At 41.5% G+C, this 17,109-nt stretch overlaps 1 protein-coding gene across 11 annotated transcripts in view; it reads left to right on the forward strand.

Annotated features, from left to right (window-relative positions):
- The window catches only part of NUMB (NUMB endocytic adaptor protein), a 93,879-nt gene that overhangs the window by 70,236 nt on the left and 6,534 nt on the right, over window positions 1-17,109 (forward strand). For 6 of the 11 annotated variants that reach the window (XM_042893786.1, XM_042894281.1, XM_042893999.1 and 3 more), the window contains 4 exons: window positions 3,846-3,923; window positions 11,826-11,900; window positions 13,748-13,888; window positions 15,339-15,540. In XM_042893786.1, the coding sequence (XP_042749720.1) occupies window positions 3,846-3,923; window positions 11,826-11,900; window positions 13,748-13,888; window positions 15,339-15,540 (496 nt within the window). The remainder of the gene's footprint in view (window positions 1-3,845; window positions 3,924-11,825; window positions 11,901-13,747; window positions 13,889-15,338; window positions 15,541-17,109) is intronic. The other 5 variants (XM_042894143.1, XM_042894427.1, XM_042894348.1 and 2 more) reach the window with 2 other exon arrangements.

A 17,109-nucleotide genomic window follows, 5' to 3' on the forward strand; every position in this document is an offset into this window, starting at 1 on the left:
ATGCAAGTACTGACCACATAATGAGTTGCATCCATTTTTGTCCTGTTCTTGTTTTCACTGTATCAGGATACTTTCTGTTAGCACACTGAATAATGTTCCAGTATCTCCTTTTTGCAGCTTCTCTCATCTCCTTCTCTGGGGAGCTGTGCTGTGAAGTATTTGCTCTCTAGGTCTTTTTATAAACTTTCAGTCCACAAACCAATTAATTGTAGCTAAGCTTATAAATAATGAGGCACAGTAAAAACATAGCACCTAGTTTCTTCTGGAATCCAGATAATGCTAGGGTTGTGATTCTTGATCATCTGAATTACTGATTCACATGTAAGCATCTAAGTCTTACAGCATGTTCCCTTGAAATAACTAACTTGATTTCTCTGTTCTGTGCTTTATGATTATTCTGAGTGGCATCAACTTATTGCCCATTCTCATAAATGCACTGTTTTTATTCAGATAATTTTTATTTCCTTTGCTGTTTGAAGTTTTTTATGTTTATGTGCAAGTGGGACACAGGTGTGTGTCTTAGGATTTCTGCTTGCATTGTCTCATTTGTCAGTGCTGGCAGTAGAGAAGCGGATGTGGGATTCTCATTGGGCCCCAAGAGGAATATTCAGATTACTGAAACTGCTTTGTGCACTTGAGCTGTTAGGCTGCATCAGACTCAAGCTTCATCTGAAGCTGCTCATTGCGATTCAAACCATGCCCCCATTCTCAGATCCCCACCCTGTGTGTGTGGGTTTTAAACTGGGAGCATTTCTTTAGGATTCTTCCATTGCTGAGAGCTCTTTTCTGTACAGTATAGTCTCTTCACAAGGAAAAGCCATACCTCTCCATGTTGTCTCAGCATGTAGGCAATGTGAGAAGAAAGCAATTTGCTCCTTTGGTAGTCTTTTCCTTTTACAGTGCTTGGGTTATTTCAGTGGGCTTTCTCTTGGTCTTGAAAGTGCAGTGCTCAAATGGAAAGACAAGCTTTACAAAATTTGAACTTCATTTTTCATATAGTTAAACTACATATGAGCATATATTGACCTATTTTAATCTTTGTTTTCTTTGCAGACGTTGTATAGTTCTTATGAATCCAGTCTATGAGAAACAGTTCAGTTCTCTTAGAAACAGAATTGTTGACATACTTGTAATTTCTAAAACTAAGTTCTTCTCTGTCTTATTTCAATAGATATGTTTTCCTCTTAATTCTTATTCTCCAACAGTTGGCTATTTATTCGTGGAACTGAAATATGTTCTTTGTTTTTAGGGTTGACTATTGACTTTAAAACCTTTTAAGATTTGTCAAGAAAAATACAAAACTTGATCTTCATTTTAGGAATATCTTAATTTCTGCTTTAGAAAGAAAAGATGCAGTCAAATTCTTTTACCTTTTTATTGTGGAGAAATATCCTTCCAGGTCCTTTATTATGTGCTGGTTGAATATGCCACAATCATTTTTGAGCACATCTTGCAGAACTTAAACCAGATGATGATAAATCTTTTGTTCAGGGACTGTTTAATTGACAGCTGAGTAAAAGAAGCCATTTTTAGCAGAGAGCCATTCTCAAGCTCTGGGGCTGCATACCAACCTGATCAACACTATAATGTGCAGGTTACAATTTTTCTTGTGATGAATGAAGAGAAACTGGTGTCCCTATTTTCTGTCTGATGATATGGCACAGCAGTTTCATTGATAGATCTAAAACCTGTGTGTTCAGGTATCACTATCTGTTATTCAGGTGTTACCAAAGGAGCATACATTTTTCCCTTAGCAGGGATATATCACTAAATGCGGATCCTCAGATTTGGATACAAAGCATTGAAACCATTTTCATGAGTTAGCGGTGTTTAGTGCAGACTGGAAAACAGCTTTCTGAGGACCCTATGAGGTATCTTTGTAACCATATTTAACTCAGGTATGGGGATATGGTATAAAGACAAAGTTACACTTTCATATCATGTTTTGATTTTTAAATCAGCTTCAGTGTGTAGTATTGGTTTCTAACTTGCCACTTCTTGTTTTAAATGATGCATTTGTTTTAATATATGTTCTTGTTTTAGCAGGTAAAGAGACATAATTTAATATTTTAAAACATGCATTAGTTATCTCTAAACTACATTAACTTAGTGTTGTTTAAAATCCATTTTGCATGATGCCTTTCCATTAACATTTCTAGCTTATTAAAAAACATAGATCTTGTTTAACAAGCATTTTGCTGTGAGCAAAATTAACCATCACCTAAAATGAGGTAGCTTCTGGTGAATCTCTTTTAGCTTTTGCTGTCTTTAAAAGGCTGTTATTTAGTGTAATGCAAGTCATTGCTCAACTTGGCAGCAGCATCCAGCCCCTTCTCATTATGTGCACAACGCTGTGATTAATCCATTAGTTCCCCTCCCAGTGTTCAGCATATCTTGTCCAAATACATGACCGTTCTTGCTGCTAAAAGCTATTAAGCCTTTCAGCTGTCTGCACGTAGAGATGTTCTTGTATAGCTCCTGGGTTGACACAAATATCTTATAGATACTTGTTGAAAAGCTCTGTGGAAGGATGTCGGGCAGAGAGAAGCGCTCAGTAGCAAAAGTCAGGAAATGCAGAGTTGAGACTGACACTCCCTTCTTAGCTTTGTTTCCTGGCTTTTGTTGGCTTGCGTCAGAACAAAGCTTTGTTTTAAATATAACCTTGTATATCAATCAATTCTGGAGGCACTGCCTCAGGATATTTGTAATAATATTTTAATATAGCATTGTTATCAGTGCGATGGTAATTTCGGGTCAGCGGCTGTCAGAAACCATTCCTTAGTCTCATGTGGATTCTCCATGATCTCCACGTCACTGCTGTACCACTTTACTTGCAAGTTAAATAATTAGGAAAAATAGTGAGAGCGGGGATATGCTGCAGTGCCAGCTTCCTTCAGGTACTGAGGTGTAGCTGTGCATGTGGGACATCAGGGCCTGGGGAATATCCTCACGTCACATCAGGCAGATCTTGCCGTTTTCTTTTAACAATCTGGTAACAAAACAAAGCCAGTAAAAATGACATGCAAGTATGCTTTAAATTGTGTTCTGCTTTAGTGTCATTGTGAATTGGGCAATCAGTATAATCACTTCCAAACTGAAGACGTTCAGGAACTTGTAGTTCAGCTTTTTGTGCCTCTGCCTTGGTCTAACTTCTCCCTCTCAGAGGTGGCTTTAAAAGGGGATCTTTTAATCAGAAGTTGTAGAATGAATATTTAGCAGTTGTATATGGTGGAAGAGGAAGAGATCTCAATTGTGGTTTAGGTTAGGTCAGAGGAAATTCCTTACTGGCCAAAGAAGGTTGTATAAAAGGCAAAGTAAGAGTAGCACATAAGCCAAAACAGTAAATAAAATAATAAAATGAATAAAAGAATAAAATGAAGCACAAAAAATGTTTTTTAGCTTTTAATCCTGCATTATGCCAGCCACTGTATGTTCTCCAGCATATGGAGCACTTGCTTTGGGAAAAAACGGTCAATACAGAGAAAATTTGACTATAACACTAAAGTTAAATCTTTGCATTTCGTGCCCATACAGTATTTTAATTGTTCAACCACCACGTCTGCTGCCAAGTTTGGTTTATAACCTAACTAAAGGGAACTAAACGAGGGAGAGTGACAATGAAGTAACCTCTTTGCATGAAATTGGGGCCAAGGTTCTCTTCTTTCTACCAATTTCAGGGCAGTAGCTTATTAGAATTGTGTGTGCCCTTTGATCTGCATTTTCATGGGATTATTTTCACATTTGCCTGTCGCACCTTCTCGTGGATAACTCTAAAAACCCCTTCCTTTCCCTCCAAACCCTATTCTTGTGTGTGCTTGTTGGTTTGAAACCCTGGGACATTTTAGCTACCTTCAGTAATAGCGCTCGACTTGTCCCCCCTGTTCCTCCAGGAAAGGAAGTTCTTCAAAGGCTTCTTTGGAAAAGTAAGTTTAATGCCTCATTTGTGCTTGCACTATAAGGAGTTACATCCCTGGTATAGCACTGCTGTAAAATCAGGGTGTTGAGAATCCCTTGATCTCTTTCAGAAGACTTACTTCTAAAATCCATTTCTTCCCAGACTTGATCAAATTGATCAAATAAAGAATGTGGTCAAAAAAGGGACCTGAAATAGAAACTGAACTCCATATGGACTGTATCAGAAATCCAGCGTTCTGAAATCATTTGGTCTTCCTGAAATAAAAATGTGACTGTTTTTTTCTTTAAATCCCTTAAACTTGTGCCAGCCTACATCACCTAGGCAAACACCTATGGAACTGCTGGGGGTCTGTGCTTGTAAACACTGCTGAATTGTTGGCTGCCTAGCACCACAAGCTTGCCCAACTGTTAGTGTGGGGAGAAAGCAGCAAGTCTTACATGTACCATCTCCTAAACCTTTCTTTTTTGAGTACGGTCTAAATTCAAAGGTACATGAAGAGGAGACCAGGCATTTACCTGCTATTTGTTTTTCTAACTGCAATTCTATTGTATAGGAGAAAGCTTTGCTGCCCACAGTTGCTCTGGTTTTCCTGAGGACAGTGTTGCAAAAGGAAGCAATTGTTTGTCCTTACTAAGAATGTGCTGTGCTGGAGACTGGATTGGGGTGGTTTGTTGTTTTTGTTTTTGTTTTTTAATTCTGTCTACATCTCCGTAGGACAGTGTTGGTCAACTTCCAAAAAAACTCTTTTGCCTCCCATCTGTTGACTGCTTCTGCATTTAGAATTCTTGTAAAGCACTTCCTATGGAATAAATTTAAGATGCTGCTTTTCAGAGATCTTATTACATGCTGAATCTTGGTTTAAATAGAAACTGACAAGTTTGTAATTTGCATCGCAAAATCTTTCAGAGCAGATGATTTTCTGGTCACACATTTGTCTTGGCTTTACTTAAGGAGTAAATAAAGCTTTTTCAGCTGCACCTGTGTCACTTCATACTCACATTGTAGTGCATGTCATCGAGAAGCAGCTATTTCCCCAGTTCACCTTTCTTTCCATGATGTGGGAAAGCTCACCAGTGAAGTATAGTAATAGTGAAGAAAGAAGTTCTTTTTTCAGAATAAAAATGCTGTATGTAAAGGATCTGCCAGGTTAATCAAATCATTCCTATCCGTAAATGAATTAAAGGCTGGAATCTAGAAAGGTTGGAGTGAAACATGCTATTTGCTGTATAATACTCAAAGTATTTGTTGGAATTTGTTTAAAACCAACATGAAAGACCCACCTCAACCTGATAAAAATGAATGCTAGTTTTCTTTTTCCTTGTTGGTATTCACCTGTGCCTGTAGTAGGTGCACTCAGAATGAGGCACATTTGGAGTATTTCTACACTAGTGCATGCAGCATGAAGAACAATCAAAAGAAGCTAGAGGCCCTTGGTCAGTCCCAGAACTACAACATCACTGGCATAAGCAAAATCTGAGGGGAAAGGTCCTGAGATGTGCGTCACAATGAAGAAGTCTAGGCCGTTCAGCCAGGATAGGCAGGGCAGGTGGAGTGGAGTGCTGGGAGGGAGGGAGGGGCTGGGCTGTGCAGAGCTCACAGCTGCCAGTGGCACAGTTGGGAGCCCTTGGGTAAGGGTGAGAAAGGACAAGCAAATAAAGGGAATGTTGTGGTGGAGTTGCTGTAGGCTGTCCAGCCAAGATGGTGACACCGCTGATTTATCCTTTGAGAAGCTGTGAGATACCTCTAGATATGCCACCCCTCTCCTTATGGATGACTTCAACTTGCCAGTTGTTAACTAAATATATCACACAGCAGACACAACCAGGCCGGGCAATTCCTGAGAGGCCTTGATAACTTTTTAGTACAGGTACTAAGAGAATCAATCAGGAATAGTAGTTGCTTGTAAACAGAGATGTTCTCATTGGTGAAATGCTGATTGGTGGCTATTTTGGCCATAGTGACCATGAAGTGGTCACTAGTAGTCAAAAACACTTTGTGGTAACAGTAAAATTTCAGGCTGTTCTGAGAGCTAGGTATTTAGTTTCGATGGGGTCTGCTTTTGAAGGCTTTATGGTCCATCACAGCTGGTCACTTTTTAAACACAGCCTCTTTAAGAACACAGGAACAGGGAGTTCAAAAATGTCAGACGTGCAGATGAAGCAGAAGGTCAGCCTCAATCAGTAGAGATCTTCTAAAGCTTAGGTGGGGAAAAAAACGTGGGTACTAGCAGCGAGGTCTAGTGACATGGGAGGACTACAGAGATGCTGTTCACTGTTGTAGGGAGAAAATTTACATTGTCAAAGCTCAATTACAGTTAAAAGTGGACAGTACTGTGGCGGACAATAAAAAGGGCTTTTTAAAATATGTTAACAGCAAAAGGAGGATCAGCGATAACATTGGTCTGTTACTTGATAAGGATTGTCACCACACAGACAAAGGAGGGATGTTTAATGCCTTTGTCTTCAGCATGGATGATGGACTCTGGGACACCCGGAGCCTTGAGTTGGAGAACTGTGACTGGTAACAACAAACTTGTGGCCGAATGCCATACTTGTGTAGGATTTGCTGCTCCAACTGGGTGCAGATAAGTCCATGGGGCCTGATGGAATGCATCCCCCAGTACTGAAAGAGCTGGCTGATGTCAGCGTGAGATGTCTCAATTATTTTTCAATGGTCTTGGTAATCTGGAGAGGTCCAAGTCAACTGAAGGCTGACAAACAATTGTCCCAGGTTTCAAAACGCACAAGAAAAGACCCTGGAAATCACAGACCTGTCAGTCTCACTTGAGTACCTGGCAAAATGTTGGAGATAATTATTTGGGGGAGTTACTGAAAAACAGCTCAAGAACAGCACAGTCATCGGTTACAGCTTACAGAATTCATGAAGGGAAAGTTCTGTTTAATGAACTCTAATCTCCTTATGACAACACTGCCCACTCGCTTGGCCAGAGGAAGCTAGTTGATGTAATATTTCTGGATTTCAGCAAAGCTTCTTGTTTCTCACAGTATCATTCTGGACAAAATGTCCAGCATACAGCTAGACAAAACATAATGCAATGGATGAAGTATTGGCTGACCAGTTGGATTCAGAGGGTCATTGTAAACAAAGTTGCATCAGACTGTCAGCCAGTCAGTTGTGGAGTTCCTCAGGGCTTCATTTTAGGGCTGATTCTCTTTAATGTTTTTATCAATGAATATCTTTGGATATAGGATTTGAAGGTATACTAGGAAGGCTTGCGGATAGCAATAAACTGGGGAGAGCTGGTGGCTCCTTCAAGGGCAGAGAGATCTTGACAAATTAGAGGACTGAGCAATCACCAACCTTATGAAGTACAACAAGAGCAAGTGCTGGATTCTGCACCTGGGATGAGGCAACCCTGGCTATGTGTAGAAGTTAGCAGACTAGAGGCCGAAGAGTGGCCCTTCAGAAATGATTCTGTGGGTTCTGGCTGATGGCCAGAATGTGAGTCAGTAGCGTGCCCTGACAGCCAAAGATGGTGAAGGGTTTGGAGGGAAAGCTGTATGAGAGGTAGTTGATGTCCTTTGGTTTGCTCTTCCCAGAACAGAAAAGCTGAGGGGAGACCTCATGGCAGCCTACAGCTCCAAGCAGAAGGGCAGCGCTGAGCTCTGCTGTCTGGTGACAGTTACAGGGCCTGAAGGAATGGCATGGAGCTGTGTTGGGAGGGGCAGCTGGGGGTTACGGAAAGGTTCTGCACCAGAGGGTGGTCAGGCATGGAACAGGATCCCCAGGGCAGTGCACATGGCCCCGAGCTGCTGCAGTTCAGTGGGTGTTTGGACAGCACTCTCAGAAACATGCTTTGAATTTTGGTCAGTCCTGTGTGGAGCCAGGAGTTGAATTCAATGACCCTTGTGGTTTCCTTCCAATTCAAGATGTTCTGAGATTCCATGATGTACCAGCTACCCCATTACATTTGCATTGCTTTTACTAAACTCCAGTACTTTGTTTCAGCCTTGTAGATTTGCTTTCCTTCTTATTATAATGTTTTGCTGAAAAAAAGAGTTGCTTCTGTTTCAGCCACCAAAGTTAGATTAGCCAGCACTGAGAGTACTGAAATCCATAGTGTTTAGATGTCCCTGCAATGTCTGTAATTTCTCCCTGGATATCTTGTTTTCAGGTTAATGTAATATTCCCAACCAGAGCTGTTTTAACTTGCTACTTGTTTTCAGTGAGTCTGTCTAGACAGATTCGCTTCTTTCCCTGTCCATGTTTTTCTCCCCTAGAAAGGTAAATCTGACTTATTTGTGTCAGGAAATGTTCCAGTGCTTAGTCACAGCCTGACATTGAAAATACTTCATTTTCAACTTCAAGTAAAAATGAGATGTCTGCTGCTAGCTCCGGGTTAGGCTTTTGCTGTTTTGTTTTGTTTACAGGATATAACTGCATCAACTGCCTTTTTGGGCAGATCTTCATATTTTAAAACTAAGTCTTCTGTGTGTTAATGAATAGTAGTACAGATCTTTCTCATCTTTTGCTTCTATCAAACAGGTATATTTCTTAGTGTGCAATGTTTTGTACAGAAACAGAGAAGAAATTTGTGTTCTTGTACATCTCGGGCTCCAGATACATCTTACAGTTGTTTTGAAGGCCTTGGAAAGAATAAAATAGGCAGATACTGAGAAATCTGTAAACAGCTGAAAGCCTAGAAGCAATTCAGAAGTATTTAAAAAGGCATTATTATGCAACGTTCATTCTGCTTGGTTATCGTTAAACCTTTACTTTCCACCTTACAGTACAGTTGCTACCTAGTTCCATCTTTCCATCACTTCTAATGGCCCAGTCAGCAGGCCCAGCACCGTTGCTCAGGAGAAATGTATTTCAGCTTTAATCAACTTCATTTTCTTTTCTGTGATGCCTGCGTTGAGGGCACCTGCTTGTCTGAGAGGTTTCCCATGTGCTTTGTTTTCAGCCTTGCCTTCCGTTCACCGGGGTGCCTCACCTGCCCTCCAGGAGGCTTCTGAGGACTCTGAAATGAGTCAAGAGAACAAGTCTTGTGCAGGAGCAGATTACCAGCCTCCTAGGAAATGCTAAGAAGTGAGCTTTCTGTCACAGCTGATTCACACTGACAAACTGGGTGTTGGTGCCATGAGTGGCTCCCCTCCAGCAGTGTCGTCATCCTGGAGCTCTTGAATGTGAAGACAAGCTACTGATGCAGAAGTCTGAAGGAGTGCCTAAGTAGTAGAATTTAAGACCATGCTATTGCAATGGATGCCACCAATTTGGTTTAAATAATGTTTTTTGTTTGAAGTCACATCTGTCTGTCAGACACTGTGGTCCTGCATTGGAGATTGCTTTGTAAGCAGTAATTTTACTGTCCACTGTATGTCAGGAGTGAAAACGGATTCTACTTTCTAATCACGATATGCTTGGCAATACCCAACCTATAGTAGAGTAGTGTGCTGATTTGTGTAGCTGGTATGAACTTATTTGGTGAAATTGGGATAGATAAAATGAGGATTTGGGAGATAATTGTGTGTTGCCCAATGGTAACAGCCATGAGTTTGGGATACAGACTGTAAGAACTTATTTGTTCTAAGCATTGCATCCACAATAAATCTAGAAGTAAGGACTGGGAGATAACTATGTTTTGTTGTTTTCTTAGAGTAGGAAACCTGCATTAGGTTAGCTCACTTGACAAAGCTTACTTGTCCAGTGGAATATTCAGACCTCCAGCCTTTTATTTTTGTTCTGAGAAATGTGAGGTTCTGTGGTTTATCTGTTTGTAAGTCTTAGTTTAGGAAAGTAACAGATGAGGACCAGCTCTGCTGCACTGCAGCGCTGCTTTGCAAAGTACCAAACTGAGTGAAACCCAAGTTGATTAATACGAACTTCAGGAACTGCTCAGCATTTGACTCTACAGAAACAAGGTTGTGGTTTGCTGGAAAAAGAAGCATCCCAGGTTCATAATGATAGTCTAAAGCAAGCAGTGACCCACAGGCGTTGTCTTCTCTTGATTTTCCCTATTTGCTTGAACGTTTTAAGACTGCTAGTGGCTTTTAAGAAATTGGCACTCCTTCAAAATGTTTGAGACAAATCTCTACATGCCGTCTCTTGTTGGGATTGATAGGGACTTCTAGGCTATGAAAGCTAAGTGGGCATTGAGAATATATATATATATCTATGTGCATGTATATTTACTTTCTTTTAAGACTGAAAACTAGAGGCAGCTTTTAAATGCTGCAGCATTTTTTAATGCATATGACAGTAACTTTGAGTCCATCTTCCTTTGTGAAGAATGCTTTTTCCATTAGGCATTCCAGGATCTGGAAATTTTATTTCAGTCCTTCTGGGATATTGAACCGGCTGGATGGGCTCCTACAGACTTGTTTTCACCAGCTCTTCAGAAGCTTGTTTTCATACTGTGCTTGTGTTTGTTCTTCTCTCCTTTACTCGCTGTTCCGTACAAGTCAGTGCCGTTCTCCGGTCTCACCAAGCGTTCTGAGAGTGTTCTGGTTGTCATCGCTGCTTCAGAAATTGGGACAGATAGTTCCTCCCCCAAGACCAGCACAAGTCCTGCCAGGCTGATTTTCTTCACGCTTTCTGTCTTCTCTGAGAGTGAAACCAATGTGATGCAGCAGGTGGCTTATCAGTCCGAGATAAAAAATACACTTCATCCTTACGATGTTAAAATCAGAGTTGCTAATTTGGAACACGCAGTAGCTTATGCCAGAACGTGTCCTTGCTCAGATACTTGCCGTATGAATATAAATTATATACATCTGTACTGAGTTATTAAAAATGAAATGCAATCCTTGCACAAAGCCATGAGCTGATACGCCCCACTCCCCTCCATCTCCTGTTGCTTTTGTTGTTCTCTTCCTGCAGTGGTCTGTGGCAGCTGTCTACAGCAGCCACAAAGTGCGTAAATCCTGTGCTTCTGGAAAGGTGTGGGGAGAATAGTTTCTGAGGTGGCTCAAAGGTAAAAGAATAGAGTACAGGACTTGTGAATCTAAGGAACACATTAAAAATGGTGTTAGGGGTTGTTTTGTGGTAGTACTCATAAAATTATGGTGACACTGTACCTATTTTCTGTTTGATTGGTTTGATTTCAGAAGAATATCATCTTGCGTGTATACTGTTCTCTGCAACCCTCCTTTAAAAAGTAAACAGCTTAGAAAGAACCTGCAGTTGACATGGCTCCCAAAGCCTTCCCGCGTTTCCCACTTCTGCTCACCCTCAGCTCGTGGCAGCTAAAAGGTCCCGCAGTCACATCTTGGAGGAAAGCCAGGGCACTCCCCTGCTGCTGTGCTGTGCTGCGCAGTGCTTGTCAAGCTACAGTCGAATGGTTGATATGTCCCATTCTTCTACCTCTCTTCCAACGTGTGACGTTCTGCTCTTAGCAAATCTGTAGAATGTCTGTAGATGGTCCATCTCAGCATTAAGCTGCGTAACACCGCAACCAATGTCTTCTGGGTGCTTTTAACACTGGTTTAAGGTGATGCCACGATTCTGCCATGTAACTATTGGTGCTGAGGGTGGGGGTGGTGGAAATGCCAGGTAAGAATTTTCCTGCACTTAAACTTGTGCTTGAGAAGCTACCTGGGGTGTAACTCCTTATGAATTAGTGTTATCTGACTCTTTGGTGGAATTCTTCACCCACTTGGTCAGTCTTGAATTCTTTACTGTACATGGATGTACACCCTATTTATGACTCCACCTGTTCTGTGCCCGCTCCCCATGCCCATGATATGTTCCCTCTGAAATACTGGCTTTGGCTTGGTTCTCTGAGTGTTTTGCAACTTGGATTGATTTATCTGGCACTGGGCACCTTACTGAACATGGACTTCATCTGCACTTAATGTTGTGATTCTTGGAAAGGGGGAGTGGGTGCACTCTGACACTGTTAACGGAAAGTTGTTTTTCTCTTTCCTATTTTTTTCTTTTCTGAAAGACTGGGAAGAAGGCGGTTAAAGCGGTCCTGTGGGTATCGGCGGATGGACTCCGAGTTGTAGATGAGAAAACAAAGGTTAGATTTCTCTTGACAAAAGTTCAGAGTTTCTCTGTAATAACACGCGTGCCATAACTTTAACTAGACTCTAATCTCTATCTTAATGTAGATGTTGGTATCTGAAAGAAAGATTTAAGCATGTAGATGTTTAACCATTTCTTCCTTGGAATACGTATGTAAGCTTATTATTATTTTTCTTTATTAATGCCAGTACTCGATAAAATGAGGCAGGTAGCACAAGCCAGGAGCTGTCTTTGTTGCATTTGCCAGAAGAGCCATCTTTTCCCAACAACTTCTGTTGATGTTGAACTCGCAGTGACTTTTGTCCTGTATGACTGCAGAGGGATGCGAGAGTAATACATGAGAAAACTGATGTTGATCAGTATAATATCCAGTGCATCCAAATCCCACATAGGTCTGAATGAACAAAATCTGGCTTCCAAAAATATAGTAAAGGGAATAAATGAAATAAGGTCATTTCCCTTAAACATCTCAAACTTTCTTCAATAGAGATCAAATTTTTTAATTTTTAATTAGAAGCTGTTGGTCTCAAGTGGAAGACAGGTGTATCCATGGCTTCCTTCTGGGATGTTTCACAATGTTTTATTGTGAAATAGTGCAGTGTGTAGGTAAAAGCAAACAATTTGTGTGTTCATGCAAGTAATTAGAAAGGAGAGCTTAATGCTTATCTCTGTAGGTTACTAGCATTTTAGAAGATGCCACAGCTAGCGGAACAGTTTTTACTGTAACTAGTATAAAATGAATTAGTTTTATATTCATGTGACTTAATGCTTAGTTTAATGGCCTAAAAAAATGATTTCTGCGTGCCAACACTGAGGAGCAGGTAGAGAACATGTCCCTCTGCAGTGTGGTAGTGTGATGAATAGCTGCTGTGGAGATCAACATCTCCAGGGCTGTTGTTGGGATGTGCTTTGGCAGCACTGAAGTTGCTGTCTGTAAAAATTCAGTATTTAATATGAACATACAGGAACATACAGGTGAGTTCAGTCTGCTGATTGCCTTAAAAAGGCTAATAAGTACATGTATACATATGTAGAAATGTACTGAATGTGCATTATTAAATTATACATACCTACATTGAATTCGTGAAAATGAATTTTAGTAACTTTTTCAGACCGTAGAGGTAATGAAAGGAGTTGTACTTAAAAAGGGAATATGATATTGCCTCCTGGTGGTTGAACACAGTAGCACAGGTGCCAAGGAGCAGACACGAACCGAAAAATACACTGACAAACATCGGGGAAGGAAAGGAATGAGGACAGCATCGTTATTAAACCATACTGCCTCCTCTTTAGATACACCTCTCCCATCCGTTTGTGGAAACAAATTGGGGTGTTTGATAGTGCCAGCTCTGCTGGTGCTTTTCTATTCCATCCTTGCATTGCTTGGTGCCACGTGAGCTGTTGCTTTTTGTGCAGCAGCTGCTAAGTCTTCTCACACAAGCAGACTTCTTCACAGTAAAGATTTTTTGATTGCTAGACTGCATTAAAAATAAAACCAAATTTCCTTTTTTCACCATCCTAGATCCACAGTCTGGAGCAGAGATGTTAGGAATTGTGCATGTCCCTGAATTCTGAACTGGCCACCTTGTCTGGCTTCTGCCAGGGATGGCTGGTGGAAGGTGGCAGCCGTCCTTTTTGTTTCACACTGGGAATGGTTTCTGAAGAGCAAATTGACTTGATAGAGAATTGCAGCCAAATCAGCATAACTTCTTTGTAATATAAATGCATCCTGCAGTTACCACTGGAAATGATTGGTGCAATTGTTTCTCCACATATCCTCACGTCTTTTTTTTTTTCTTGTGTGTGTGTGTGTGGGGCTGGAATGGATTCTTTCCCCTCTAGGATCTTATAGTTGATCAGACAATAGAGAAGGTTTCTTTCTGCGCGCCAGACAGGAACTTTGACCGGGCGTTCTCATACATCTGCCGAGATGGCACCACCAGGCGCTGGATATGCCACTGCTTCATGGCTGTGAAGGACACGGTGAGTGCACTGCGAGGTGTGCCCAGCTCCTTCTGCTTCCAACTGGGAGTTACATGAGAAAATGAACACAGAACTCTGCAATGCATTTTAACGTCAGCTAAAATACTACTTTTTCCTTAAAAATTATTTTAATTCTAATTCTTCATATCTGAATTATTTGCCGTTCCTCTATGGTTTCTGCTCGTGCAGAGAAGCAGAACCCAGCATGGTGTGTAAGTGGAATGCAGTCAGCCTCAGATATGGGTAGCAGAAGGGAAGCACTCTTCTAAAAATAGAGAGAAGATGTTCTCATCTGAAGACGTACACGGCCAAAAACTGGAACAGCAGTGACAGTTTTTCCAGGATAAGATCATAGTGAATAGGGTATGAATAGCAGGCTGGGTATGAATGTAGTCTCTTGTATGCAAATGCTGTCTTGAATGGAAAGTCATCTGAGTGCTAAGGGCTGGAGCTAGAATGAATTACATTAAGGTCCTGTTTGCTTCTAAATGTTAAGACATTTTTGCAGTGGAAGGTTTGTAATATCAGTGTTTTGCTCTGTAGATCTAAATCATCTAACTTCCTGATCCAGCCTTCTCCTCTTGTGGTTTTTTGTTGAATCCTGCCCATGTATTACGCAAGGGCTTGAAACCCCATGTAAATCCACTGAGATAACTCCACATAGCCGTGTGTTGAAAGCAATTATGTTTGTTAATTTATCATGTTTCTTTAAAGAGAAACTGTGAAGTTAAACATTCCCATTTAAACTCATGTCAGAGCTATGTTCTGCTGTGTATGCGGGTCAGTTCACTTACCAGTGATAACAGATGAGTTGAGCTGTTGTAGTAATAGCACTTGTGACTCAGCTGCAGCCTCCAGATCAGCTGGAATGCCAGACTTCCTCCAACTTCAATTTCACTTCCTTACTGCAGTCATTGGGCAGTGGATCCTTTTGACCTCACTCGTTAATAGTGGAAGTGCCTTCTGGAAAGCACTCAATACTGATTTGCGCATTTGGTCAGAGCCATTAAGAGGTATTAGTGGTCAGCTCTGCTTTTACATTTCACATTTGCACACAACAGTATTGCCTTCCTGCACGCTCTCTTCCATTTGAGAATAGCACTGATCTGTCCCTCAGGACTTAAACCTGCTAAGATGGCTCCACAAGCACTTTTTTTCTGCACAAACGCATCCAGAGGCGAGGAGGGATCAGTGCAGGTACGTTATCACACTGCTATCACGGTAGCAGCTAAGCTAAACAGTCTTTCGTTTCTGGAGGCCTTCATGCTTGTGCACTGGTAGTTGTGACCCTTTGTACATCATGTTTAGTTTTAGAGCTACACAAGGTGGCCAATTACAGTAGTTCTTTTTAATGTCTTAATTAGAGTCCTCTTGTAAAGGTGTTATCAGTTTGCAGTGCTTGAAGTACATCTGTTCCAGTCACCACATGATGCAGTGTTGTCTTGTGCAGGGGGAAAGGTTGAGTCATGCCGTGGGCTGTGCGTTCGCAGCGTGCCTGGAGCGAAAGCAGAAGCGAGAGAAGGAGTGTGGAGTCACTGCCACCTTTGATGCCAGCAGAACCACATTCACTAGAGAGGGGTCATTCAGGGTCACTACAGCTACTGAACAAGCAGAAAGAGAGGAAGTTATGAGACAGATGCCGGATGCTAAAGGTAAGGGGTGCAGCGTACACAGCCGTCCCTGGTGAGCAGAACCAGCACTGGGACTGAAGTGGAGCCCCAGCAGGGATTGCAGCTTAACATCCATCCAGAATTCCCTCTCTTGAACCTTGTTATGTACAAATCATATTTCCACACACCTGTCACTTTGCAAGACGAAAAATGCTCCCGGATTCACTTACAGGGTAATCTTCCCAATAAGGGAAGGCCAAAAGGCCTTATTAGAAACACGTTACTAAAAATGTAAGCAGATTGCCACACTTTCTGTAGTCTGAAGATTATTGTAAATGAACAGAAAATTGTGTGTTTTTTTTTTAAAAGCAGTGCACTCTTATTTTGGTTTTTAAGGCAGGTTGCAGAGTTTACATTAGTTATACTGCAGGAGGGAAGAAGAGGGCAATCGGTGTGCTTTCTAAAAATGGAAAAAACAACACAAATCACCAGAAGCCACCTTACGTTCAAAAATGGTAACAGGGTGATTGGAAAGGAGTGGTTTTTACTACTTAGCTGTTAAAAACTTGGAAGTGTTCTCAAATTCAGTTGAAAGTAGAACTTCTTACCCAGGTTTTGTTAAGTGATAGAGATAGCATTGTACAACTAGTAAAAATATTAGTGTTACTAATATTACCCATAGCTCTCTTTACAGTGCAGTTGGATTTTTCTTTCAGAGGGTTCCACAGCAAGTTTTGTTCTGCCACTCTTGCAAAACTTTAATCTTCGTTTTCATCATCCATCTGCTTGTTCCCATACGTTAGTTTTAGAATGTGTTAAATGAAGCTTAAACACAACGCCTTTGTTACTTGGGGGCATGAGTCAAAGTCTTGGCTCAGTGAAGGTGTGTGAAATCCTTTCCAAGGAAGACTGATTAGAAAAGTTTCACTTGAACGAGCAGCTGCAGCTCATGGGTACTGAAGCTTGCAAGACAACATAATTAGTTCCTCTGATGGTTCCAGCTCCTCAAAAATGCCTACTGTGACTCTTCTTCTTCCAGACTTCTACTTACTCTGTTGGTGCATCAACCAAAAACTAGTCACTGTTTTTTGTGTGAAGTTTGGAAAGTCTTCAGAATGCGGCTGGTGCCCAGCAAGGCCTGTCAGCTCAGCGTCTGGCTCTGCCTTGCAGCACGCTTCCATCTCTGCACTGCTTTCCCTGGAGTTGCTGGGGAGCTGCTGTTTGAGTGCTGAACGCTGCCGAACCTATTAAGTGCTCACTCTGGCCTGCTGGAGCTTGTGTGGGTTGTTTGGCTGCCGCTGCTGCTTCTGCAGGGCTGGGGGGGGACAGGGACTTCTGAAGAAGGTCCTAAAGCCGTTCTGTTCCCTGCAGCTGCTCTCAGCTACTGACTGCTGAGAACAGTCAGTAGTAGTATTTTGGCCTTGATCTGTTTTTATAGTTATGTGGGAGGGGAAATAAAGGTCTCAAACACACAGTATACTTTTCAGTCTTAATCATAAATGAATTGCGGGTGTTTCCACAGCAGTGTTCTCAGAAACTGTGAGGCCAACATAAGGCCATCATTTCTAGGAAGCAGCTGGCCTTCGTAAGCTGTGCTCTGGGGGCTGGGTG

The sequence above is a fragment of the Lagopus leucura genome, unplaced genomic scaffold (assembly GCF_019238085.1).
Source record: "Lagopus leucura isolate 7727_CA_CO unplaced genomic scaffold, USGS_WTPT01 Super-Scaffold_1, whole genome shotgun sequence".
In the NCBI taxonomy this organism is placed as follows: Eukaryota; Metazoa; Chordata; class Aves; order Galliformes; family Phasianidae; genus Lagopus; species Lagopus leucura.